Below are 26,986 nucleotides of genomic sequence, written 5' to 3'. Positions count from 1 at the left end.
TCTCCCTCTCTCTCTCCTTCCCTCCCTCCTCTCTCTCTCCCTCTCCCCCTCCCTCCCATAACTCCTAACAGGTTTCTTTTTGGGGCCTGCCTGTATGGCACTGAGAGCTGACTTACACTATGTTCATTTATTTAATCTCCCTGATCCACCCAAGTAGGGAAATAAGTTGACTCAGATAATGGTGTATCCTGTGGGGTGGCTGAGTTGACTGTTCCACTGATTCATGAAAATTGCAGACCATGGATGGAAAGATGCCAAGGCCTGTGTGTGCATGAGAGATTCCATCAAGTAAGGGGATTGTGAAGAATGGCTGTAGCTCAGATGGGATGCCTTGTTGCCAAGTAAGGGTAGTCCTTTTCCTTTTCTGATTCCTAAAGGGCATCATCCTGGGGACAGCTCCACATGTGGGGTGGGGGTGGATGAGGAGTGTGTCTCTAACCCCAATCAGTGACACAAATCAAAGCTAAGGGAAGCAGGCTTGACAACTGATGACTCAGCAAAGAGAAAAGCTTGAGCTTCCAAAGGCATTGGTTTATTCTTGGGGGAGCTAACTATCACACCAGAAGAGGAAACTCAGAAAAGGAGCATCCTCTGCAGCACAGTAGCTGTGAGAGAATCTGATGATGAGTCCTCTTTCCAGGCCCCTACACAGATATATCTAGTACAAGTGACACAAGCAAGGTCACTGTTTATCAACATGCAATACACAGACACACACACAGTCACAAGGGAGAGGACTTCATGCATGAGGCAGAAACAGCGGACCAGGCTCCAAACACAAAACAATACATCAAGCCTCCAGAGAATCCACCTTGACCCCATCCAATGGTGTACAAGTCCCCAAGTGTCCGACGGCGACCCACGTGCCGGGGCAAAGACCAGTATCTCCAAGAGACTGGGAATGAAGCATGTTGAATAGTAGAAACCAGGAAATGGATAAAACAGGAGATGAGAAGGCAGCACTAACAAGGCAGAGATAGCACCTACAACCTACCATTGTTTCTTATTTACATACATGTTACTTCTCATCTGATGTCACATCTGATCTTTCAGAAGCAGAAAGTCCTCAAATAAGGACCCCAAGCTCTAGCCAAGGGAGTGGTAGCTAAACTGACCTAATTTTGTGTCTAACATCTGATTACTAAGAGACTTGAAAGTAGGGGTTCTTAAGCTGGAGTCCATGAACTTGCTTTTTAAAATATTTTGATAACTATTTCACTATAATTGGTTTAATTTGCAATCCTAGTATTTTACTTTTATACATTTAAAACACTATTGTGAGAGGGGGTCCATAATCTTCACTGGATTGCCAAAGGGGTTCATGACACAAAAAAGATGAAGAATCTCTACTCTAGGGGTTGGATTATTTAGGGGAAAATCCATTAATGACAAGCTTTTAGAAAGGGGACGAAATTGCACTGCCCAATCTTTGTTTCAGAGAACAGATGAAGAAATACTTTCCTTTCTTGGTAAAGAGCTGGGGGGGAGGGGCCATGGATGTAGAATGTTGCATGCACTGTCATGAGTAGTTGTTTTGTTAACTGGGTTCTGCTTAACTATTCCACTTTATAACAAAGGAGGATTCAGTGGAATAGGGACAGTATCTAGAAAAATGGTTATAAAATAAATAGTGCAAAAAACAAGACAGTAATAAAGCTTGTTTTCTGAATAATTTAGAGGGAAGATTGGGGAAATTTACTGAAGTGTGTCAAAAAGATTAATGGCTTGGATTTTTTTTTGGGGGGGGGTGGCTTGATCTGTGTAGGGAGGTCCTGATTAGGAAATTCCCTATTCCCATGTAGATTGGCAACTGTTCTGTAGCTCAGTTTTATTTTTTTTAATTCATCAATTTATTTATTTTAGTTTTCAAAATTCACTTTTATAAGATTTTGAATTCCAAATTTTTTTTCTTTCTGTCCCTCTGCAACTCAGTTTTAGAATTGCCTATAATCACACAGCTAATGCAAGTCAGAGGCCAGGCTTGAATACAACTCTTTCTGACTCTAGAGCTAGCTCTCTATCCACTATACCACATGGCCTCTTTGATACTTTGGATAAGGGGGTATATTTTAAAAAACCTCACACATTACAAATACGTTTAAAGCTGCTTATGACTTACAAAAACTTAAAATAACTGAGCTCTTTATATTTAAAACTATAAGCTTAGGTGGCTTGTTAGAAACTGTACCATTAGACCATGAATATTCACAAAAGTACTCAGGCTGGCTGGAGCAACAGGAGTTGCTTCTGACCCACTTTCTCCATAATCAGCCTAGGTGCCCCATGTTAGGAATGTTTAACTAGTTTCAAGTCCAGGTAAAGGCCTAAGTCTTCTGGAAGCATTTTCATTCATGATTTTTTTAAAAATAAGTTTTTACTGATGTCTTCTGTTTTTTACATCATCATACCTTTTCACCCTTTATTCTTTCTCCTTCCTTTCCCTACTCAGAGAGCCATCCCATATAACAAAGACAAAAAAGAAAGAAAGGAAAAAAGTGGGAAAAAACTGGTACAACCTGTCAAAATGTAAAAAGTCAGAAAACATGTGCAGTGTGGTAATACCAGTGGCCTTCTCACCTCCATGAGGGGGTGGGATGGAGGAGTGTCCTCTCATATCTCTTCAGCATTCATGATTTCTAAAGGAAAACAGTGCATTTGCTGGAGACTGGCAGTTGCAATAGCATACATGGTTTTCTGGTTTGGTAACTCAAGGCAAATCCTGAAAGACTAGAACCCAAATGTGGAAGGCTTTGTTGATCATTTCACCCAGATTATTTTAATGGTGGCAGTAGTCAAGTTTAGCACAAAAGTGGATCATACTCATCAACATTTAAGTCAGAAAAGCATCACAAGTAATCTCTGACTTGATGGCTTAGTAAAAGCAAACCAGGCATTTGGGTCATTATTAAAGATTCCCTCCCGGGTTGTCAGTTCTAATAGATCACATTGAGTGTAAATTTCAAGTGATCAGCCCCTTTCTTTCTGCCTTTACTAGGAGAATCTCTAATAAGATCAATCGATGATATTTATATAGTGCTTTAAGGTTTGCAAGCACTTTTTGCTAATGACCTGGTAATGCCTGTAATGGACTGACAAAGAATCATTCCTGGATGGAAAACAGAGGGATAGGCTTCCATCATACTTTGACAGTAGTCAAAGACTAGCAAAATGCTGTCAACAATCGAACACTAAGGATGTCTGAAGCCAGATCCTTCTGGGTTTTTCTCCAAACTGGCCTCTAGGGGTAGAGGCAGTGATTCTCTTCATTCCCAATTCAAATGCCTAGTTTGCTTTTACCAAGTTACTGGGCCTAAGTTACAACTAAGTTACAAGTTACTATTTGTCTCCCAGTAGATTTTCAATTCCCAGCAAAGACTGAATGAAGATAAGGGAGAGGGCTTAGAGAGTACCATACCAACCAAAAAGGCTTTAGCTACCACTTTGTGGCAGCTTCATAGGATCACATTTAACCACTCACTCATGCCTTCATTCAATGCATGTGTGGGATGCGTGTAGGAAACTTTGCTATATGTTGAGGGAGATGTAAAGTTCAAATAAGACACAGTTCAACCTTTATGGCACTGACAGTCGAAAACAAGAAGACACAAAGATAGAGTATATAACATCATGTGTATTCTAGTGTCTCAGAGCTAAAAGGGATTATAGGAATCATTGAGTCTGACCTTTCACTCAGTACAAGGATTCCTTTTGACCAGAGTCATTGGAAATATTCATATATACATAGAAACACAAGGCTGAATTTTTCCTACCTTCTTCAGGTTGCAGAGAAAATTCATCCTGGCCACCATCTTGACCTTCCAGACAAGTTGCAGGGACCCAGCCCTGCTCATCCGCAGTGCTTACAAACCACCAACCTGGAAGGGAAAAAAGGCTAGTGGATAAATGTAGTTGGATAGTGCATTGTAGCTGTATCAATCTCCTCACCATCTCTCCCATGTACCATGCTCATTCCCACCTTGATGCCTTTGCTTCTACTATGCTCCCCACCTAGATTATTTGTCCTGTTTCTCTCCACCAATCCATATCCTATACATCCTTCAATGTCCAGGTCCCATATCACTTCTCCCTGATAATCTCTGTGCACAGTGATTCAGTTTAATTTAATTCAAGAACATAACTGAGGGCCAATGGTGTACAGAATTCTGTGCCAGATCCTGGGTGACATGTAAAATTTGGATAAGACATTGTTCCTGCCCTCATAGAATTTACAGACTAATTGGGGAGAGGGTATGAATCAAGTAAGTATTGTACAAAACAGTATATAATAAGCATACAAGAAAGAAGTCAAGGGAGGTGGGGTAGACCAAAGGAGACATCTGAGGAGGGTGTCATTGGAGTAAAACTTTGTAATATGGGTAGGACTTCAGTAGATTTGTGTGGGAGGAAGGCATTTTAGATATAGGGAACACCATGACTACAGGTGCAAAGGTATCAAAGTATAGTGCTTGTATGAGGTAGTGAGTGGTCCAGTTTAGATTCAAAAGGCAGGGTGGTACTGCATTGTGGAGGGCCTTGAATTCCTGGTTATTCGAACTTTACTCAGGGTCAGGAATAAGGACAAGACATGTGATTTTATTGGTATAGGAAACTTCGAGATAAGGAAATTGCCTCTACCAATCAATGCAGGCCTTCTCTGCAACTTAGAGACTGAGTTGCCTAGATCACTGAACTTAGCATAGCATCTGGAAAATTTTTGTTGTTCAGTTTCATTGTTTTTCAGTTATGTATGACTCTTCGTGACCCCATTTGGGGTTTTCTTGGCAAAGACACTGGAGTGGTTTGCCATTTCCTTCTTCAGCTCATTTTCCAGCTGATGAAACTGAGGCAAACAGGGTTAAGTGATTTGTTCAAGATCACATAGCTAATAAGTGTCTGAGGACAGATTTGAACACATGAAGATAAGTTTTCCTGACTTCAGGCCCAGTACTCTATCCACTGAATCAGCTAGCTGCCTTCTGGCAAATAACAGGTGCTTAATAAATGCTTGCTGACTTGTTGACTGAGAGGACTTGCCCAGTGTGACACAGCCAGTAGGCATATTCTCTATTGTACGAGTAGGGGTCGGGATAAGGGCTAAAACTATAGGAAATTATCAGATGAGAAAAGTCCTTTCCAATGTAGAACAGCACGTTCCTTGCAACTTGCAGCCTCAGAGAGTTGCCTAGGGCAGTAAGAAGTCCAGGGACTTGCCCAGGATCTGTATCAGAGGTGAGACTGGAACTCAGGTCTTCCTGGCTCTAAGGCCAGCTCTCTAGCCACTCCACCATATTGCCTCTGACTTCACTTTGTAGACAAAAACCCAATAACAAATTTTGACCAGAGAAGTGACATGTCCAAATCTATGCATAAAAAAGATGTCTGGTAGCAGATTGAGAAACAATTAGGATCTCTCTCCTTTCTTTGAATTCTTACAGCACTTAACGCCTATTACATTATCTAGAACTTGGTTGTTATACAGTTGTATTATTGTGTGTGTACGTGTGTGTAAATTTTGTGTTTCCATGTACACGAGAAACTCCTCGCAGGCAGAAGCAGTGATTTGTCATTTGATATGTTTGTGGACTTGTTTTAACCATGCCTTTCCTGCTCATCCTTCCTGTGCATAGAAACGCTTTGGGCCAAATACAACCCACTGCCTTCGGTATTCAAACCATGCTCAAGTTTGATGAAGACTATGTTGGAAACTGCCATTGGTAAAGACTGTTTGATGCTGATGAAGGAGGCAGGAATGTATGAGGTATGTACAAAGTCAAAATGAAGCTGGGATATGGATCAAATTCTGGTTCTGTATCAGATTTACTGAGCTACTCAGACTTTCTGTTCATCAGTTTCAGCCATGGAAATAAGACCCAAGCAATCCTCTTTTGGGAGGAGTCTACACCTGGGGATCAGAACAATTTTTACTGCTGAAGTTAAAGACATGATTATTTTTGGACAATTATGAGGATGCATCTAGGCTGGTCTATACAGGTAAGCTAGAGAAATTGTAGTTTAATTTGCAGAAATTGTACTTCATATTGATGACAGTCATATTTAGGAGCTAAATACTCATCACAGATTCAGGATGTATGCAATTCTAATTTACTTGACTGATGGTGCTAATTAGTAACCTAGCCAATGTTTACATTATCCAGAAAATGTCAGAAATAGATTTTTCTTCCCATGAACCTGAGTCTAAATCTGGTCTCAGACACTTATTAGCTGTGTGACCTTGGGCAAGTCACTAAACTTCTGTTTGCCTCAGTTTCCTCATCTGTAAAGTGGGAATAATAACAGCATCTAGCTCCCTGCATTGTTGTGAGGCCCTAATGAGCTAATAAGTGTAAAGAGCTTAGCACAGTGCCTGGCACATGGTAAGCATTACACAAATGTTAACTATTATAATTATCATTAGAGAACATTTTGATTCAAAGCAATGTATTGTTATGGCTCTTAGCCAGTCATTTGGGTTATTTTCTAGATTGGCCAGCCACAGACTTTAGCCATAATAAACATATTGAATCTTTTGTATAGTTTACTCTTCCATTAAAAGATTTGTTTCTCCTCCTCTAGTTTCTTCTCCTTTACTTTGTCCTGTCCTAACGTCTGATATGACGTTTGATGAGTACTGATCATCAGTCATTCTGATGCTAAGGCTAAAAAGAACAGTTAACTCTAGCTGACATGGTTTCTGCACTGTGAATATGGGTCAGCTAAGAACTGGGCTGAAACCATCAACTCCATGAAAATCTGAAACCCATGACTATTCTGTGATGACAAATGTTCAGGATGATCTAAGCCAATTAACAAAAGTAGATTTTCTTTGAAATGGCCAGATGGTTTCATTTCACCACGTTCATGTGACTATGACAAAATGACCTTTATTACAGGTCACTAGTGGTGCTCATGGTCTGGGATCCTGGGTCTCAATTCCTGCTGCCATCCCAAAGTGTCTGCCTGAGATAGTATTGGTAAGGAATAGCCGTCTTACCTGATTCATTCTTCTCGATGATGTCCACTACCTGGCCCACACACAAGCTGATCTCTGAACTTTCCTGCTTCTGGTAATCTGCCACCACCACATATTGCTCCAAGACCATTGGATCTACCGAGGCTGAGTCTCCCCCTGAAATTGGGAAAAGAAGAAATCTCCACATCTGGCTAATCTAGTCACTGAGGAAGGGTACTGTGGCCCTAGAGAGAAGGCTGGGGTGACATGACATTCTGAATGGAGAAAAGGACAGCCAAGTGGAGTCAGTATTGAAGGTCACGGCATAGGACCGTGTGTGTGTGTGTGTGTGTGTGTGTGTGTGTGTGTGTGTGTGTGTGTGTGTGTCTCCCACTTACCCCATGGGAGTTAATGTACCTGAAGAAAAGATGGAGGAAAAAAAGAAATGAAAAATAGTGGAAGGGAGGAATGAAAGAGAGTAAAGAGAAGTAAAGGAGAAGAAATGAGGAAAAAGAAGGAATAAAAGAAAGGAGATAGGCAAGGAAAGAAAGACTAGAAGCTGACATTCTCTCTTTCTCTCTCACCTTTTCCTTGTGATCCCTTCTGTTTACCTTTCCCAGACAGGCAGTGTAGTGTAGCGAAAGGAATGCTGGGCTTAGATCAAGAGACCTGGATTTTGATTCTATCTCCAGTACTTATTAGCCGTGTGGTACCAGGCATGTCACTTAACCTCTTAGTCTCAGTTTGCTCACCTATAGAATGGGGATAATATTTGAAACACCTCCTCCATAAGGTTGCTGTGAACAAAATGCTTCATAAATCTTAATACACTGTATCAATGAGAATCATATTACTACTTTGGGGCCAAAAATGAAGCCGTAAGCATGTTGAATTTGGTTTTCTTTGGAGCCCACAAGCACTGAATTCCTCAGAGCCTCTCCTACAAAGGGCTAGAACTCAGCTCACCCGAGAGGGCCCAAGCCACTACTACCCACCCAGAGCAGGGTAGCAATGGGGATAGAAATGTCCAGGACGGGCTTTAAAGTAACTTAGGGCCAATGTAGGAAATTGGCAGGGGGAAGGGTAGAAGGGAGGGAGGGTTAGGGTTAAAATAAACCTAAATTATAAATAAGCCTAATTTATTTTATCCTAAAGTTAGTTTGTGCCAAGAATCCAGCTGTCAGCCTTAGGCTACCACAGGCCAGGATATCACTTCCTATAATAATCCCAACAGGTGGAGCCAGACCTCTGAGTATGTGCTTCTTCCAAAGGTTGTTAGCCCACACATGGGACTCAAAACCCCAGGAATCCCGCTGTCTCTGCACTTCTGTGCACATGGGCATCCTCATGAAAGACCAAAAGGAGATACAAACAATCTAGCAAAGTAATCAGATTTGAACCAGTGACATCTGTTCTTGCATGAACCCAAAATATACACACAAATGTAGCAAGTTTGTATTTTTTTTAGCTATGGGTTATGATTTTTTTAGTCTTCTGGTACCCATGTATCTAATGTGAACATATTAGAAATCATGGTTGAGGAGCTATTTGTAGCATATAGGTCCCCACTAGGATTTCCCTCCAAGGCAACAGGTGAATGCACATGAGAGCAGGGCCACCAGTATCTTTATATAATTCTTGAATATAGCTCAGTTGAACATGCAGACTATGCTTGGTCTATGGAAGTTTAAAATTGATCATAACTGCTCTTAAGACAATCACTGATTTTTTTTTTCTTTGTCTCACTAGCAGTAACCTTATTCTTTGTGCTAGAAATTTCCTTGAGAACTGTCACATTTAGGAACTCAGAAAGGGTCAGAAGGATTACCAAGGTCCCTAAAAACTTTTTCTGAAACACAGGTCACAAACTGAAGAAAACAGTCCTTCCAGGTTAATGTTACCAGCAGGCTATTACCCATTTTGGGAAAAAAAGTTCCCAGGGATCCCTACAGTCAAGTTTCTTTGGAGGGAGGGGTTTCTAATTGGCGAAAACAAAGGCAGCAAAAATCTATTCAAGAAAAAATACAGCATTGTACAAACAGTTAAAACTCTCCATCCTGGGCTAACATCACATTTATCAGAAAGAAAGATTTTGTATTGGCATGACTGCCCTGAATTGGACCTAACAAGATCTGGATCAAAGGATAGTGGTGAGGTAACACTTGAGTTTCCAACTCCATGTGAATGCTTCCATGCAAACATTCGAAGAATCTGTGATTTGATCAGCTCTGTGACAACTCCTTCCACCAGCAGAGACAACCAACTGCCTTTGACTTAGCCAACTAATCCAGTCCACATCTGGAAAGAATTCCCAATACAACATACCTGACAAGTGGTTTTCCAGCCTCTGTTTGAAGAGCTCTACTCAAGGGATACCCGCTATTCCCTAACACCATCCATTCCATTTTGGTACAGCGCTAATCGATAAGAAGTTTGTTTTTTACATTAAGTCTAAAAGTGTTTCTTTGCAACTTTCACCCACTGCTCTTGAATCTTGCTCTCTGGGTTTAGATAGAGGAAATCTAATCCTTTCAGATAAGTCCTAGGACTCACAGAGGTTAAATGACTTGACCAGTCACACACCAACTAAGTGTCTGAGGTAGGATTTGAATCTAGGTCTTCCTGACTCTAACCCTAACAAGCTGTCCACTACACCAGAGATAAAAAAACATGTAGTGGCAGGCAACTCTCCCCAGTGTAGCAGGAGCCAGATTAACATGTAATTGGGAAATATTTGCCAAAATAAATAAAAATACAATAGAACACATACAATGTAAACAGGTGGTTTTCTAAGTCAACCTGCAGCCCACAGGGATCGTTATGGAAAGTTTAGAAATAGAAATGGATTCCCATTTCTATTTGAATTTGACACTACTGCATTACACTACGCTGACTCTTGCATGTTTTTAAACAGTCTGAAAATGTGACCTAACACACCTTGTAGCAAAAGAATGCATAAATCATAGAGTTAACTGAAGAGCTAACAGCACATCAGCAATTGAAGAAGGGACACTGAGAATAGGGAGAAGGAAGAAGGAAAAAAGGAGAGTGGGTTAAGGTTTAGAGATGACTTTTGTAAGACAATGCCTTCTCCTTATCCATAGAATTTACGTTTCCATTCCTTCCAAAACTCAGCATGAGTCCCTGTCCAAACCTTAGACTCTGAGTGCCTAGATCTAGACGAGGGTAGCTAGGTGGCAGTGGATAGAGTGCTGGGCTTGGAGTCAAGAAGACCTGAATTCAAGCTCGACCTTAGACACTTAATAGCTGTGAGATTCTGGGGGACTCACTTTACTTTGCCTCAGTTTACTCACCTGTTAAATGAGCTGGAGAAGGAAAAGGCAAACTACTGCAGTATCTTTGCCAAGAAAACCCCAAATGGGGTCACAAAGAGTTAGATACAACTGAACAAGAACAAAACCTACTTGTATTATCTAAGATTGCCAGCAAGCTCTCAAATATATTTCATTGTATCCTTTTGGATAAAAGTTTTTTGTATAAAGAAGAAACTATGAAAATAGAATCTACAAATTCATAAATATGTATATACATATATATTATTCAGGGGAAATGTGGCATGGGGGTATATTCCTATGGTACAGTTGGAAGGTGGAGATGAGAGTATAAGGTGGGGAGGGAAAGGAAAAGGACAAGATGTAACAGAAAAGGACAAGATGTAACAGCACTGAGGAGATTCTAGAGCTGAGAAAATGTTGCAAAGCACCTCCCCTGCAAGCATAATACTGCTGAGCATTCCTGGAACTGGTCATAAGGGCCCTTGGTCACCATTTTCTTAGGGATTTTTTTTTTTACATGGTAATGCATCTCCCTTCCACCAACAACCTTCAAAGGTTCATTATGATATGGAAATGACCCTGACTCCCCCATAGGCTAGGTCAGCTGGATCTAAGCTCTAGAAGGGTCCTGCCAAGCTGGAAGGGCTTTGAGTATGGCAATGCCTGTCCTTCAATGACCTCCCTAGCTAAGTGAGGAGAGGGACTTGCAACCAGAAGGCTGGCCACCAGGTGATAATTTGGGGAAGAGGGAGCAGGTGTGATGATGCTGTGATTTGAATTAGTATTGGAAGTACCAGTATAGGTACAGTACCAGTACCAGTACCAGTACCAGTACCAGTACCACTGAAAACACAAGATTTTCTAAAGCAATGGTGTCAGACTCAAATAGAAACAATGTAAGCTGCATATAGACTTAGAAGACCATATATTAATAATATCTATGTTCTATTGTGGTTTTATTTATTTTGTTAAATATTTCCCAATTACATTTTAATCTGGTTTTACCTCACTGAGAATTACTGTAGGCCACATAATGTGTTTGACATCTCTGTTTTAAAGCATCACAAATTTTATAACACAGGTCAGTGACAAAAATATAATTCACTTTGCAGAATTTACTTCATAGACACTTACTAGAGCATATCGAGTCTGGAAAGCAAACAATATTTGAGTAAAGAATAATATTCAGGGTGTTTGAATGGTATAAAAAACCTCAGAGAATGTTGGTTTTGGGTGATCCAAAGAAGATATGGAAAATAATTACTAAATGAAATTATCTGGACCACTATGAGACTGTGGGATCCTTTTCTCTAGTAGAATCAGTGCAATTCCAATAGCTTAATAATCTTTAGGACTGGTCTAGTCAAAGCCTTGGGAGGGGGAAATTGACAGAAAGGAACAACCTAGCATAGACATAGGATTTTTTTTTCCCCAATGCAATCATCTTTGGTTCCTTAAAGCAATAAGATGCTATGAACTTTAAACTTCTCTGAAACATCTGCACACGTCCCCTCAGGTGGTCCTAAAGGATGGACAAATTTAAAGGTAGGATTAGAAAGATGTCTGAGCCAAGAATCAGCTCTGATTTTGAAAGTTATGGTCAAGACTGTATAAATAAGCTTTCCCAGCATTGCAGGCGAGTGAAGCAGTCAAGAGTTATCACTAATTAGAGGCTCCTCTCTCCCTTCTAGGTGAGGGCCTTCATCAATGTCTCTGAAAAAATGTTTCTCTTCCATGCAGACACTTCAGCTTTATTTACCAAAGTTGATTCTTCTTCCTTTTCATCCCACCCACTGGTTCCTTCCAAGGATAAGATCCTAGCCATAGTTGAAAACACAGACCTTTTGACCGTCTCAAGAAGGGCAAAATGCCCTCCTATTTTCTGCTCCCTTCTGGGGGCCATATAATTATCCATGGGTCTAGTGGCTATTTGCAGCTTGAGCAGGATGCCAAGCCTCCCCCAAGTACCTATTAAACCAGAAAATGAGAGCTGTAAACAGAGTTTGGTGAGAAGAGGTAGGAGGTAATTCCAGGCTTTGGGCCTTTGGGCAGTTCCTTCCAACCCTTAAAAGGCTAGATCTAGTTTATAGAATGTCTTCTTTCCAGGGACAACCTTAAATCTTTTTTAAAAGCACTGTTGACCACAGTCTTTCCACTCAGGAGTGGCTCAAGAGACCAGAGATGCTGAATTCAGAACAACTGTTGCATGGTGAATGTGTACAACTGCAAGCTATGGAGGAGACTAGGTTCGTTCACTGTATGGAACCACCAGATTTGGAACCGAAAGTGATCCTGCGGATCATTTGGTCCATTCCCTTCCCTTTACAGAAGAGGAAACTGAGGCCCAGAGAGGTGAAATAACTTGGCACACAGGCAGCAAGTGGGCCAGTCAGGATTTGAATCCGGTTACTTTCCAGGAGTGGTGGCATCTGACACTATACCCTTAGGACATTCCCTACTTGACCCAGAAGCTAGCTCCAAAAATGTAGAACGTGAAAATATACTGACTACCACCACCACCACCACCATCTATGTAATACTTCTAAGAATTCCTACAAATACAACTGTACTCAGAAATCACTGGATGAAATCTGGTAAAAGAGGTCTCTGGTGACTGGGGAAAGATTCTATCATTTTTGCCTGGATTGTTCCAAAACTGTTAAACCTTAGAATCTACTGTGAGATCATAAAGGGCCTAGAGGGACAAGGTTGGGAACAACTATCAGGTGTTTTCTGCAAGGTACGCACATACATACAGACACACACATAAACACATGTACACACACACACAGAACCAACAGTACAAGACAATGTTGGGACACCCTTGGGAGGTCATGGATCACAGATAGAGAAGAGACCTTAGAGACCAGTGAGTCTAACTCATCATTTTACAGGTGAGAAATCTGAGGTCTGGGAAGGCTGAGTGGTTGTCCACTAGTAAATCTCTGAGGTAGGATTTGAATTCCACTCTTTCCAATTCCAATTCCAGCACTCTATCCGCTAAAAGAATGGAAATCATTACTACAGATCCTGAGACTGTTATGGCTCCCAAGACTGAGAGTAGAACATTCTTCTCCATGTCCTCCACATCTTTTTCTTTCTCTGTTGTTTCCCTCATTTGGAGAAGAGTGAAGAAAGCTATAAAAGAAAAGACTGGTTTCAAGGAGAAAAGGAGCTGCCCCTGTTGGAAGACCTTCGGGGCTAGGGACCCTAACATCTCCCAAAGCAGACCATTCCCCTTTGGAATGGGCCGGAACAGATTAGATGAGACTCTATGCAACACTGTTGATGAGGATGACGATGATATTTCTAGAGGGCTTTAAAGAGACGACAAATGGCTGTCTTCACAGCAAACTTGTGAGATCTGAGGCATTTTGGGCACCTTTGATTTCATTGGTATAAGTGCACCTCTCACTGCTACAGGTCACACCCCTTTAGGCCTTCCTAAATGATCTTTGAGGGTGACCATGTACAAGAAAATTCATCACCTTGCAGTTAGGCTAATGATGAATCCAGTCCATTGCTATGCCAAAACTCAAATCCCCCCAGCTTCTTAAGACCTATCTAAACTTAGATTTGGCTTTCATTGCCATCAAGGACCCTGGATAACTCACGTCCATGATATGAGGAGGTACTGGTATAGGACTTTGATGAAGGAGGTAGGTAGTGCAAGTATTATTATCTTCACTTTACAGAAGAGGAGACTGAAGGTCAGAGAGGTTAAGTGACTTGTCCAGAGTTGCACAGTTAACAAGGATTAGAACTAAGACTCACACTCAGGTCCTCAGATTCCAAGGCCAGGAACAGATGGAAGAATCTGGAGAGATAATTCAATGGCATAGAGAGGGAAAAGAATTTCATTCTTACCAGATTTCTTCTTCCCAATATGTTCCCTGTAGAGGAGAGAAGCAAGGGTGGGAGGGAAAAGAGAAATGAGTCAGCATATATTGTGTATAAATGATGAATTATTTAATTTAGTAACAGTTTCTGCATTCTAGAGAAATAACAGTAGAAGTTTCCAAGACATCTGTATTGGATAGAAAACATCTCAGAAAATTCCCTTGATGTTACTATACCCCTACATCTTGGAGTTCCACCTTGTAAAGCCAAATTTCTTAAAGAAATCACTGGACAAGGAGGTATTTTGGTTCTCTGAAAAGAGGAAACCACCAGGACAAAGCCTTGAGCGGGCCTCAGGCTAAGGAACAGACAGCCAATGCAGGAGCTTCAGCCAGCACATCAGTAAGAAATCCAAGAACGAATCCAAAATGGATGTCCCTCCAAGTTTCAGGCATACAGAGAAAGTGGCTGTAGTAGTGGAAAACATACTCAAAGACTAAATCCAGGATCTAAGTAACCAATACACTTATCTTTAAAGGAGGACAAACGCCAATGCACAATAGGGGGCATAGGGCTCATGGGATACTTCCTACCCATTGACTTGTATTGTATAGACACACGTGAAAACAACTGAAGGAAAGGGTTCCTAAGCTTGGAGAGGTTTCCTTAGTTGTAGTTCTCTGGCATTGAGTAGGCTCATGATCTATTCTCCTACATGTAAAGTGCATGTGTGGTCCGATTTCCCAAGTTTTTCCTAATCTTTCTCATATGCAATATCACATTTGAAGAAGCACCACAGAGAACATGATTCCTCTCCTCAGAAAACTATAAGGAGCTCCAATTACTTCCTGCTTAATGCATAAGCATTAAGGTCCTCCACCAACTCTCTGAGCTCTATATACTACCCTCCTTCCTTACTATTTCTCACAGCAGAGGTTCACTGCCACTGTTTTCCTTATTCTCCCTACTTTTCAAACAGGATGGGAAATCCAGGCTCACCATCTATTTTCTAGCCAAGTAATTCCAATTACCAGCTTTGGCTTCAGTCTCAATTTAAACCTTTTTTTTCCCCTAAACTTTCCCCAACCTATCTACCCCTGTCTTTCCCCTGCGAAAACCCTACTACAAATGCCCCTCATGGGATTTAAGTTTTGGAAATAACCTCTGGTAATCATCCAATGCTTTAATTATTACACATGAGGAACCTGAGGCCTAGAGTGTTGAAGCAATTTTCCTTAAGGTCATACAGCTGGCAAGTAGCAGAACTGGGATTTGAACTCAGGTCCTTGGACTCCAACTCCATTGCTCTTCCCAGAAGCCTTTGTAGATGAGTCCCACCCACTTTTCTCTCTCCCTTCATGTCTACCACGGCTGTATTTACTTTCACATAGCTGAATTACTGTGCCCTCCTCCCCTGGGAGGCCAAAGCCCTTCCCAACACAAGTGTTTTCCACTCTTCTGAATGGACACAAGAAGTCCTCCATCAGCTTTGGGGAGAAATCCCAAGCAAAGACAGAAGTGCAGCTGAGCGTGGAATGTGCTGACCTCGTCTCTTCTCCGCCAGCACTTCCGAATAAAGGAAGAAATAATGAATGAAAAAAAAGTGTTCTTGATCTGATTCCTTTCAAGTGTTGGCTTCCATTCAATTTCCTGGAGAAAGAGTTTATCTTGTTTATGAATGATGACTTCTACACAAATCTCAAAAACGCTGGACCACAGATGGCTGAGTCAGGCCGTTTTCAATCACTATTCATCGTGTGTTACAAGGTCCACCCTGGAACTTGGGGACCAGCTTAAAACCACTTTCACCTGGGGTGTCATAGTCTCTGGATAATTAGTGTTTTGGATTTGAGCTTAGACAGGCACCAGGGCATTTGGCTGGGGCAGAGGGATAAACAGCTTATAAATGAATATCCTAGGTGCCACAAACTCAGAAAATATCTTTTTTCTTTTTTTTTTAATCATCCCTCCCTTCCACATTCTGGAAAGAGCAATGAGTTTGGGGTAAGAAAACCTGGGTTTGAATCCCAGTTCTGCCTCTTCTACCTTTCTAAACCTCTATTTATTCAGGTGTAAAGTGAGGCACAATGCCTGGAACACAACAGGTACTTAACAATGTTTATTGATTAACTAAATGGTTTCTTACACCTACAAATCCTACAGTTCTCTGAATGAGGTGCTTCCAGTGGGTCATCTTGTTCATGTTTTGGGGTTTCCAGGAGGAACCTATGAAAAGAGTGAAAGCTGGAAAGGGAGGTCAGATATGGTGCCCTTATCTGAGGGTTCTAGCTTCCTCAGATAATAGGAAATAATAATTACTATAGCAACAGACACTTTTCATGATGCTTTCATATCAAATATCTTATTTGATCCTTATGATCATCATGTGAGATAGACAGCATGGGTACTATTATCCCTATTTAAAAAAATTTTTTGGCCTGGACCTGCAATTACATTGGTGTAGATAACTCCTTTTTCCTAAGCAGAGCTGTAACTATTCTACAACCTATAGTCTTAGAGAGCTGCCACTGAAATATTCACTGAAAAGTTAAATGACTTGCCCAGGGTCACACAGCCAGTATGTTTCCGAGGTAGGACTTGAATTCGGGTATTCCTGAATCCATGGCCAGCTCTCTATCCAACTACACCACACTTATTTAATTTTTTTAAAATAAAAATTTTTGATTTTTTTGTTTTTGTATATCACTTAGATTCCCTAGTGTATCCCTCCTTTATCCTCCTTATCATCTCTATTATAAATGAGAAAAATGAAGAGTAGAAGTGACATTAGGAGGAAAAGGAGGATGGGCTCGGAAAGGAGATGGAGCACTTTGACAATACTCTGAGACTTTTGCGATTATCTCTCTCAAGTCTATGATCTACCCTTTGTTGTTTTAAATCACTATATTTTGAAGGAAAAATGGGAAAGGATGACAACCCAGTAAAAGGTGGGAACTGAGTAATTTTGAAGACTGTAATAAAACTGCTAATGATGAAAGATTGGGCCCACAATAAATACTCTCTTTGCAAGTGTGAATTTCTTCCTTGCTCATCTCAGGGTTCTTAAGTGACCTTAAGGACTTAAGACTTTGAGAATCCTGGAACAGATAGGCATAAGTATGACATTTAGTCTTCTTCTTTTTAAATGGCTTTCAGATGCTGGTGCTGGTCCTCTCCACTCACTTCCCATTCCAAACAAACAGACAGAAGACTGCTTTCTCCCTGAGCAGGAAATAGACTTTCAGTAGCGGAGACGACTTCAGCCCAGAAGTCTTTCAACACAGAAGGTTCTGCCAACAGCCCATTCCACCTTCTCAACCTTTTTATTGACTTCAAGCTAAGTTAAGCTTTTAGGCATTTCTGCTGATGCATAGAAGGATCATCTAAACCTAGCCCTGACACAGAAATTTCTCCCTGTTTTTCTCTCCTATTTTTCCATGCCTAGATACTCCCTACTCCATTCTAGGTTATCACTTCATCTCTCAGCTTTCCCAACTATCTTATTTCTTCAATCAACATAGATTGGACCAGATCCCATCTTTTCTTTCTTTCTTTTTTTCATTAAAGGCTTTTAAAAAAGTATTTAGTTTATGTCATTCTTTTACTAATTTGTTTTATCTGCAGCTTTGAGGTATAAGCTTCTGGTGTGTTATTTTAATTCAAATTTTGTATACTTCCTAGAGTGGCATCAGTTTCCCACTATCTTGGGATACCATGGCATTCGTGGCCGGAGTATAGGGAGAAACTTGAAATTTCTGAAAGAGAAGCCAACTGGCCATCAACAAACCAACTTACTCTTTGGGGGGATTCAGATCTTCAGGTCTGGTCTCAAAGAACTGAAGCACTTCATCACACTGAGAAATGTAGGGTGGCAATCGGATCAGGGCCTGAGGAAACACAGAGAAATGTGGAAATATGGTCCTTGTAGGAAATCTGACCATAGGGAAAGGAGGGAAAAGAAATTCATAGTGCTAACTGGTTGAGAGTTCCTCACAGTCTCCCCACACTCATCCTCCCACTGAGTTCTTCAGACCTTTATCTGGACCTGTACTTTATACTCTGATAGGTATCCTCCCCGTGCTGTTTCTTCTGAGGACCGAGATAAGGTTCAACTTGCTGGACTTACAGAAAGCTTGGGAGATTTTGTGTTTGAGGTCTATGGTTCAGGGCCTTGAAAGTTCAACAAAGGTGGTAAGAGCTCTTTGGTGCGACTGGCTTCTCTTTTCCCAAAGTAGGTGAAGTTTGGCTGGAGGTTAGAGAGAGGAATCCCCAAATAGCATCATTACCCCCAGTGATATCAAGGAAGTCCCCTTCTCCCTAAGACAGAGAACTCAAAAGAAACTGTCTGCAGATGTTGGGCTCTAACAATGAGATACATTGGTTAAAGACGCTGCCTTTGTGGAAACATCAAATTATTTCTCACCCACCAGATGCTGTTTTTATTTTCAGTTTTTACCCATCTGGCAACATATGACCAAAGGAAAAGTCTAGCATCTGCTTATGGGGATGGATTCCTTACCAAACACAAGGGATAAGAATGAATGGATCAAGGGCTGAGTGCTTAGCTATTTCTGTGCTGATCAGCCAATTAACTAACAAACAAGTATTGATTGAGTAGGTAATTGACTATACCACAGTATTTAATCCCATGGTAAGCATTGTGAAGAATAAGAGAAACATTGTTCACTCTCACCCCTCAAGGAACTGACAAGTTAGCTGGGGGGCAGAGGAGGGGCCAGTACAGTTTGGTACAGGGGTCTTGCCCCCCATCATGTGGCCCCCTACTCACACCACTGAATTCCCCCTGAATTCTGGAATGGTAGATATATTCATTAGCACTCTATGGCACAAACTTTAGAAACTGTCAAATGTAATGACATTTTCCTGAAAAAGTCTCATTTACTTAAAACACTTGGTATTTATGGCTCACTGATTTTTATTGCCCCCCCCCCTTTTTAACTATGTCAGTTTCTTCAGCACTAATCCAGACGGAATCCATGTGTAAATCAAAGAATCCAAAAGGGATTTCAGTATGCTTTTTTTTTTTTCCCTTCCTAAACTCCACTCACTGGTTTGGAACTCATTCTCACATCCTGAGTTAAGGAGGATAGCACACTAAGTTATTCCACTTTCTCTGAATTTATAGACTAAACCAGACATTATATACAAGGTATCCCAAAAGTCTTGGTACAGATTTAAGCCTTGATAGTACACTCTGCACTAAAACTTTTGGGACACTGTAGTCATTTATAATTCTTCTAATTGTTTCATGCATGCTGGGATTTGGAGTCAGGGGAATTGGGTTAAAAGAAAACTAAAGCGTTGGTACTTATTAACTGTATGACCTTGGGCAAATCACTTAACCTTTCTGTATCTTAGTTTCCCCATCTGAATTGAAGGGCTTCTAAGGTCTCTTCTAGTTCTAAATCTATGAACATGTGAATGGTTAGCATTGTCTCCTGAGCCAGACTGTGTGCTTTCCATGGCATTTGACCCAGGCCTGCACCTCTAGAAGATGCACAAAATGCTTGCTAATGATAGCCTGGCAACTCCATCAAGTTTGAGAGGCAAAGGGCATCAGGAAATCGGTGGTGATGACTGCTAGCTGTAAGCCCTGCACAAAGCAGGCACCTGAATACTGTCATCTCTCAGACTTGTGACAGCCTCTACTCATCTTATTTAGCTTATTTTTGTCTGGGAGCTCAGGTTCCCAATAAAAAGACAAAGAGAAAAAAAGCAGGAGAAGAAAGACATTAAAAAAGAACCGATCTATAAATGAGCCCAGGGCACCCAGCACAAATTGGCACTTAGAGGAAACTTCTTTACTCAGAGGCCATAGCAGTCGCAGCCAATCCAAATAACAAGGGACAAAACTGGAAAAGTGATGTCCCCAGACAACGCAAGACCTAATTTTAGTGCCAATCTTTTCCTTCTCCAGTGAATACAAAACTAATCTGGTCACAAGTGGCTGCACAGACAGGTTTAATTTCATCTCCTTATACCCATGCTGGGAATTGGAACAACAAATTTTCACTTTGAAATTCAGCAAATGCTTATTATTAACAAAATATAAAAGGGAAGAGGCACCATTCAGTTCCTAGAAAACACTGAGTTGTCCTGTTTTGGGGTTGCATCTCTCAAGGCAGGAACAATGTCTGTCATAGTAGTTCCAGAGAAATCTTGACCCATTTGGGTAAGATGCAAGGAGTGCATGATATGTGCAGAGAAAGTCCTGCTTAACTCTCTGCCCATATGATACTCCCCAACAGTTTTAGCTTATTCTAGAGACTGGCCTCTTCCTTTGGAGGAAGTACGGATGTGGAAATTCAGGCTAAGCTGAACATCCACTTTATTACACATTAGTGCAGAATGCAATGCATTAACCAGAGGGAGAAAAGGCTTCTAAGTGGGTCATAGAACATCAGGCATTATGTTCCAGTTGTTAAGCCAAATGGATTCATTATATCTTACACCATCAAACACAACAGCCAGAAGCAGAAGGCAGTAGTTTCTTATCACTTAAGGACTTTTTCTCCCAAAATCGAATTTGGTAATGGTGATAGGAATGGAGGATTATATAAGTGCTACGTGTGGGGAGGTATGTGTGGATTGCTGTTCAGATTTGGGAAGTTAGACTTATAAAGGTAGAGGAAACTGGCTCATAAGTAGGTAGGAGGAGGAGGAAGAGAGAAGTTAAGCTGGCAAACAGCCCATTAGGAAGGCATGGGGGGAACATGTTGGAACAACATTCCTCAGCTTGGCAGAGTGACCCTAAGAGGTCTAAGAGCATAATACTCTTGGCAGGGCACGGAATTACATAAAGGGACATTGTCCCTTAATGGCACATAAAGGGAAGGGGACAACATTAAAAACTTTTCCCGTTTCCACAGGTTTATGATTTAAAAGCACTTTCTTTACAACCCTGGTATAGTAGAAATCTTTTTAATCTGATTCACAACCCTAGAAGTATAAATCATCACCCCCATTTTACAGATGAGGAAGGAAGAGGCCAAGTGACTTGTTTGTGAGTCACACACTAGGAAAGGTTACAGCTGGGATCCAAACCCGTGTCTCTTGGTTTCAAGGTCAATGCTCTTTCCTCCACATCACTCAACTTTGCTAGGCTTTGACATTTCCTTTGTCCCATGCCTGGAGCCGTCTAAGAAAAGATGGCAGTTTTATGAGACTCCCTATAAAGGGGGAGTTTGTATTTGCCTGAGTTTTCTGAGAAATAACCTTTTGAACATGTTAGTAATAGTGATAAATAGCATTTATATAGGGCTTTAAGGTTTGCAAAGCACTTTACAGATTTTTTTCATTTTATTATGCCCATTTTACAGATAAGGAAATTAAGAGATTAGGGTCACAAGAGTGGTAGCTGTCTGCAGCACAATTCAAACCCAAGTCTTTCTAGCATGAAGTCCAGCACTCTCTTCACTAGATGAGGCTGCCTCTTACTTTTGTCTCATGCCTCCTTTTCTTATACTCCACCGATCTCCTCCTTTATTGTTCATCTGTGAGCCACTAACAATTTCCCTTCCTACAAAGAGATGATTATTTCCTGCCTCCAACTAAGTAGCTTGTCATTTCATTTACATCTCAATACTCATTAAACCTGCTTTTTATCCACAGTGTAAACCTCCAAGGTTTTGTTTTTCCCACACAATGGTCTGTGCCTTTAAAGGATCAAGATTTAAGGAACTGCAGAAGTTTTATGTTCTAGCAAGGGATCCTTTGGCTCAGAAATCCCACTGACTCAGGACGTTTCCCAATAGGACTGAGGCTTCCCACCCCAGAATTACAGCCCCAGAGATACCCCAGCCCAGTTGCCATGGCTGCCTGTGCAATACCCTACCTCTACCCATGTTCATGTCATTCTATGACACCCAATAGAGTTGATTCCTCAACACCATGCTGCATGCTACAAACAAGACCAAAAAAAAAAAATCCTAGTCTTTCTCTGCCCCCTGCCAAAGCAAAACAAAGAAATGGGTCACTAAGTATTTCCTGGGGAATGTCACAGAACCACAGAACATTTCTGCCAACTGATCATCCCTGTCCTTGCTTGAAGATCTCCAGTGATAGGGAACTCACTACCTCCTAACCTACCTCGTTTTTAAATAGCTCTAGCTGCTATGAAGTTTACCTTTAGAGTATATATAAGAAATATTTTATGTATATAATATATACCAGAATATATAATGCTATATATTTATATTATGTACAATAAAATGCATAACATATGTATACAGGATAAGTAATATAGAATATAGCATATATAAGTATATATAAGAAATAGGTATGTGTTTATGTATATACATGTATATAAGAAAGAAATCTCGTCCTCTGCATTTTCCACCAATCCTGCTTCTAGCTCTGTTCTCTTGGACAAAACAAAACAAATTCAATTCCTCTTTTGCATGATAGTCTTTCAAATTATTATTATTTTTTTTTACTTTCAAATTCTCAAATGACACTTATCATGCCCTTTCCACTGGCAGGTCTCTGGTTCCCTCACCATCTTGGTCACTCTCCTCTGAAAATGTTATAGCTTATCAATGTGCTTTCTAAAATGTAGAGCCCCAAACTGGACAGAATTCTCTTTATGAAGACTATCCAGGTCAGAGTATCATTGGTCCTGACACTCAAACACAGATTTTGTCTTATAGTCACAGAAATAAACACTGTTGGCTCAGACTGAGCTTGCAGTCCACTAAAACCTCTACTGAGTTATTTTTAACTGGGACCCTCTTTGAATTCCTGTCCCTGACAGGAGAAATGATACCTAAAATATCCTGTGCTTTACTAGAGTGGCTTCTGTTTTGATGTCTGAAAAGTCATTTCCAAATATGAGAGAAAGAGACAGGTATGTGCATTTGTACGTGCAAAACAAAAAGATAATACCTTGTTCCTGTTGAGGGACAATAATATATATGTATACAGTGTGCTGCATAAAGTCAATTCCACTGAGAGCAATCAACCAATCATTAAACATTTATTAAAGGCTGTCTATGTGCCTCGTACTGTGCTAAGCACTGGGGACACAGAAAGAGACAAAAGACAGTTCCTGCCCTCAAAGAGCTTACTATCTAATGGAGCAGTAGATAGTACAAGGGAGAATGACAGTTTTAAAGACATGGAAGATTGGACTGCCAATTGTGAGATAGCTTTCAACATACCTTACAGTATTCATCAATGGGGATCAGGCGTTTGACAGCTACATCCCTGATGTGGCTTCGTCTGAAGAGAATTTTGCCTAGAGTGGAGGAAACCAGGACACTGTTGTCATTAGTTAATATTTAAAATGGAAATCTGTGTTTTATGCTGTGTAGATCGTCTCTGTGTACTCTCCCAATAATTCTGTGCTCTGGCAATGGTGGGGGGAGGGAGCATGCCTTAGAGCAATGGGATGCAATTAGTTTGATGTGGAAGAAGATACTGGGAAAGGTCTGAAAAAAAGCCTGCAGAAGACATTCTTCTTTACCTTTACACAGCTCATGTCACCAAGTCTTCATTCTACTAACCTTACACTGGGTCAAATATCCTTCTTATTTGCAAAGATCATACAACACTGAAATTCCTTCTCCAAAGAGTATGGAAGAAAAGCAGAGGTGCACAACCAACCATACATGCCTTATAAGAAAGGCAAGGGGCAGGGGCAGCTAAGTGGCACAGTGAATAGAGCACCAGCCCTGAAGTCAGGTCAGTTCAAATTTGGCCTCAGACCAAACACTTGACACTTACTAGCTGTGTGACCCTGGGCAAGTCACTTAACCCCAACTGCCTTAAAAAAAAGAGAGAGAGAGGCAAAGGGACAGATTGAAAAGAAGTATAGAAATATTAATCAAAATTTCAGGAAAACACAAGCCCTCTTACCTGTGACTTTTGTTCAATAACCTCTTGCCCACCCCCACACACACTGAGTACAAAAAAAAATTAAATAAGGTTAGTAGAAACATTTTTTTAAATGAAGTTTTACCATAGAGTGGCTTAGGCATCTCCCTCAATTACCTTAGTAAATTAAACAGTTGCATAATTATCCATCTTTTAAAATACAGAACAGATGCATTCCTGGAAAAAAGTGCTTATGATGTGAAATTCTGTAAATTGAATCCTACCTTTTCATTAATTTACACTAAAAAATTAGGAATGTAGCTCTAAAGAGTACAAATATGGCCTCAGACACTTCCTATGTGTGACCCTGGGCAAGTAATCCACTGGAGGAGGAAATAGCAAACCACGCCGGTATCTTTGCCAAGAAAAGTCCATAGACAGTATGGTCCACTGGATCACCAAGAGTTAGACATGACTGAACAACAATTTTGACTTCAAGACCAATGATCTTTCCATGCTGCCACACTGTAGCTAATGTCATCTGCCTTCTAATGTGGCTTAAAAACTCCTTTCCCCTAAACCCCTCAGATCAAGTCCAATCCATTACATGCTTCACTGATTTAAAAAATTTATCACCAGAGGTGCCTTACTCAGATGTTCAGGCCTTCATTTTATTTGCTACAATGCTTCAGTCACAGATTCATTTGCCCAGCAACTCATTTGTGAAGAACTGACTGGATGCCCCTTAGTTTTAGAGCCTTCTCATTTGAGCCCCAGGCAAGCAGAGCACAATAGTATGGCTTTCCAGCCTTTCGCTGGATCAGTTAGGGTCTTTGGAGCAGAATTGTTGCTTTGCAAAAAGAGAAGCATTCTGGTGGGAACTAGTGGGTTTTGTTTTCTGTGGTGGAAGAAGGCCAAACTGTAATTCTTATAATTCAAGCCATGCCCTCAGCCAAGTTAGCTTTTCCAGCTCTGGTCAGGATGGAAAATTGCACAGGGGTGCTTCCCAACCCCCTACCCGCTCCTTTTTGGTGCTACTATCAGACTTGCTCTTGTTTTGCTGATGCTAGAGTCTTAGAGCTTGGAGGGTGAAGTCAGACCACTGCATCCCTGGGAAACAGAACATTTCTAGAGAGCTCCCCTCCCCTTCTCTTGGGCTGCAGGAAATGCCACTGGTGAGGCTGAGAGGAGACATTCCAGAGGGTCACACTACGTATGGGGGTTTGGAAGACCGAAGGGATTCCATGAACGCAACAAGTGGTCACTGCAGCTTGTTACAAAGAAGTCCAGTTTTGGGGAACAGTGTTCACATTAATTCTTGGGTGGGGGTGGGGAGCCATGATCAATAAAGCTTCAGGAGGTCAAAGAAGGTGCTCTTAACTCTATCTGGGAGAGATTTTCCAAAGACCATTGTGGCTGTTTGTTTTATCCAGTAAAGTTACAGTTATCCGTTGTACTAAATTCTAAGAATATGTGGTGCATGCCTAGAATCCAGTGATTCTTTTTCAGGTCAATTGAAGCTAAGCATAATTCCAGTATATATTCTAGTATACCCCTCAGGGTTGTTGTGTGTGCAGAAAATGAAATAATATTGGTAAAGGTGCTTTCAAACCTTAAAGCAATATATAAATGCTAGCTATTATTATGATCATTATTGCTGTTGTTGTTAGGGAAATAGAAGAAATGTTGCATAACAGATACAATGCTGGGCTTAGAGTCAGGAAAACCAGGGTTCAACCCTGACCTTGGGTTTTAGTTTCCTCATCTGTAACTTAAGGGGGGGGGAACTGGTGAACTAAAAGATTCCTCAGGCCTCTGCCAGCTCTAAATTCATAATCCTAAGTAATGAATTCACAAGCTGTGTGAGCCTGGGCAAATTACTTAACTTCTAGGGCCTCTGGCAGCTCCCTAGGGCTAATCTCTTAAATTGGGGTCCTACAGTCAGCATGGCCATCTTGGGGCCTGTTTTTGAAGCCTGTTTTTATAGTAGGCCATGAAATAAGAATGGTTTTTACATTTTTAAATACAGTTTTATTGTATTTTAAAATGTAAAAATCATTCTTAGCTTGCAAACAGGTAGTCAGTAGTTTGTTAATCCGTCTTAAATCATACACAGGTTGCAGCTGGTATTGGGGGAGGTAGTTCCTACACCTGGAGATGCCCATACTGATGAAATCACATCTGAATAAAAATTGGGAAAGGGACGTCTCTAAGTCTGCCCTAGAAGTTGGAGAAGAAAAGAGAAGTAACATTCTGCTGGCTCATAGTTCCAAGGCAAGAACTGATCTAACAGAGAGGCTGGGGTCCCCTTGTATAAGTCTTAGGCAGAATAGGGTGGAAAGAATATTGGATTTCAGGTCAGAAGATTGAGGTTTGAATCCTGGTTTGGTTACTTACTTGCTAACCTTCCCTAAGCCTCAGTTTCTTCATCTGAAAAATGAGGTGTTCTTTCTGTCCCATTTCTTTAGTTTCGTTGTGTCTTTGTTTCATTTACATCTTTTTTTGTCCTTCTTTTCTAAGCTATTGACTCTCTCTTGCATACCTCTCACTTCTTTTCCCATTTTTCCTTCTGCCTCTCTCATTTGACTTTCAAAATCCTTCTTGAGCTCTTCTAAGGCTTTTTGGGCTTCAGATCAGTTCATATTCCCTTTTGAGGTTCCAGATGTGGGTTTGTTGACAATGTTGTCTTCTTTAGAATTTCTGCCTTGATCTTCACTGTTCTCATAATATGAATCTATGGTACGTTTCTTTTTGCTCAAGGTGTTTGCTTATTTCCTGGTCTTTAAAGAGATTGAACCCTCCTGCTGGGGAGCAGAGGGCACTGACCCAAGCTTCTTGTGTTGGGAGCCTAGGGCCTGGTCACTAGCTTTGTGTGCTGGGGCCTTCAATGTTGGCAGTTGGAGGCTGTAGAGTTCTGGCAGCTTACCTGGTGTTGGGCTGGAATCAGCAACACTGGAACTCCTAGGGATAGGATTGGGTAGTCTGGCCCCTGGAAGTTGTCTGCTTTTTCTTTCCTTTTGCTTTCTTCAGCTCCTTTCAGATGGATGTTGCAGGATGTTTATCAGCC

At 41.0% G+C, this 26,986-nt stretch overlaps 1 protein-coding gene across 1 annotated transcript in view; it reads right to left on the bottom strand.

Moving 5' to 3' along the window:
- Nucleotides 1-26,986, bottom strand: part of SH3PXD2B (SH3 and PX domains 2B) — a 124,746-nt gene that overhangs the window by 23,904 nt on the left and 73,856 nt on the right. The window contains exons 4-8 of the mRNA XM_027841761.1: nt 23,265-23,341; nt 17,881-17,972; nt 14,113-14,138; nt 6,992-7,126; nt 3,771-3,875 (exon numbers count right to left, since the gene is read on the bottom strand). Of these exons, the coding sequence (XP_027697562.1) occupies nt 3,771-3,875; nt 6,992-7,126; nt 14,113-14,138; nt 17,881-17,972; nt 23,265-23,341 (435 nt within the window). The remainder of the gene's footprint in view (nt 1-3,770; nt 3,876-6,991; nt 7,127-14,112; nt 14,139-17,880; nt 17,973-23,264; nt 23,342-26,986) is intronic.

Source organism: Vombatus ursinus, unplaced genomic scaffold, assembly GCF_900497805.2.
Source record: "Vombatus ursinus unplaced genomic scaffold, bare-nosed wombat genome assembly UNPS02014863.1, whole genome shotgun sequence".
Classification (NCBI taxonomy): Eukaryota; Metazoa; Chordata; class Mammalia; order Diprotodontia; family Vombatidae; genus Vombatus; species Vombatus ursinus.
This window is presented reverse-complemented; position numbering and strand designations above follow the sequence as displayed.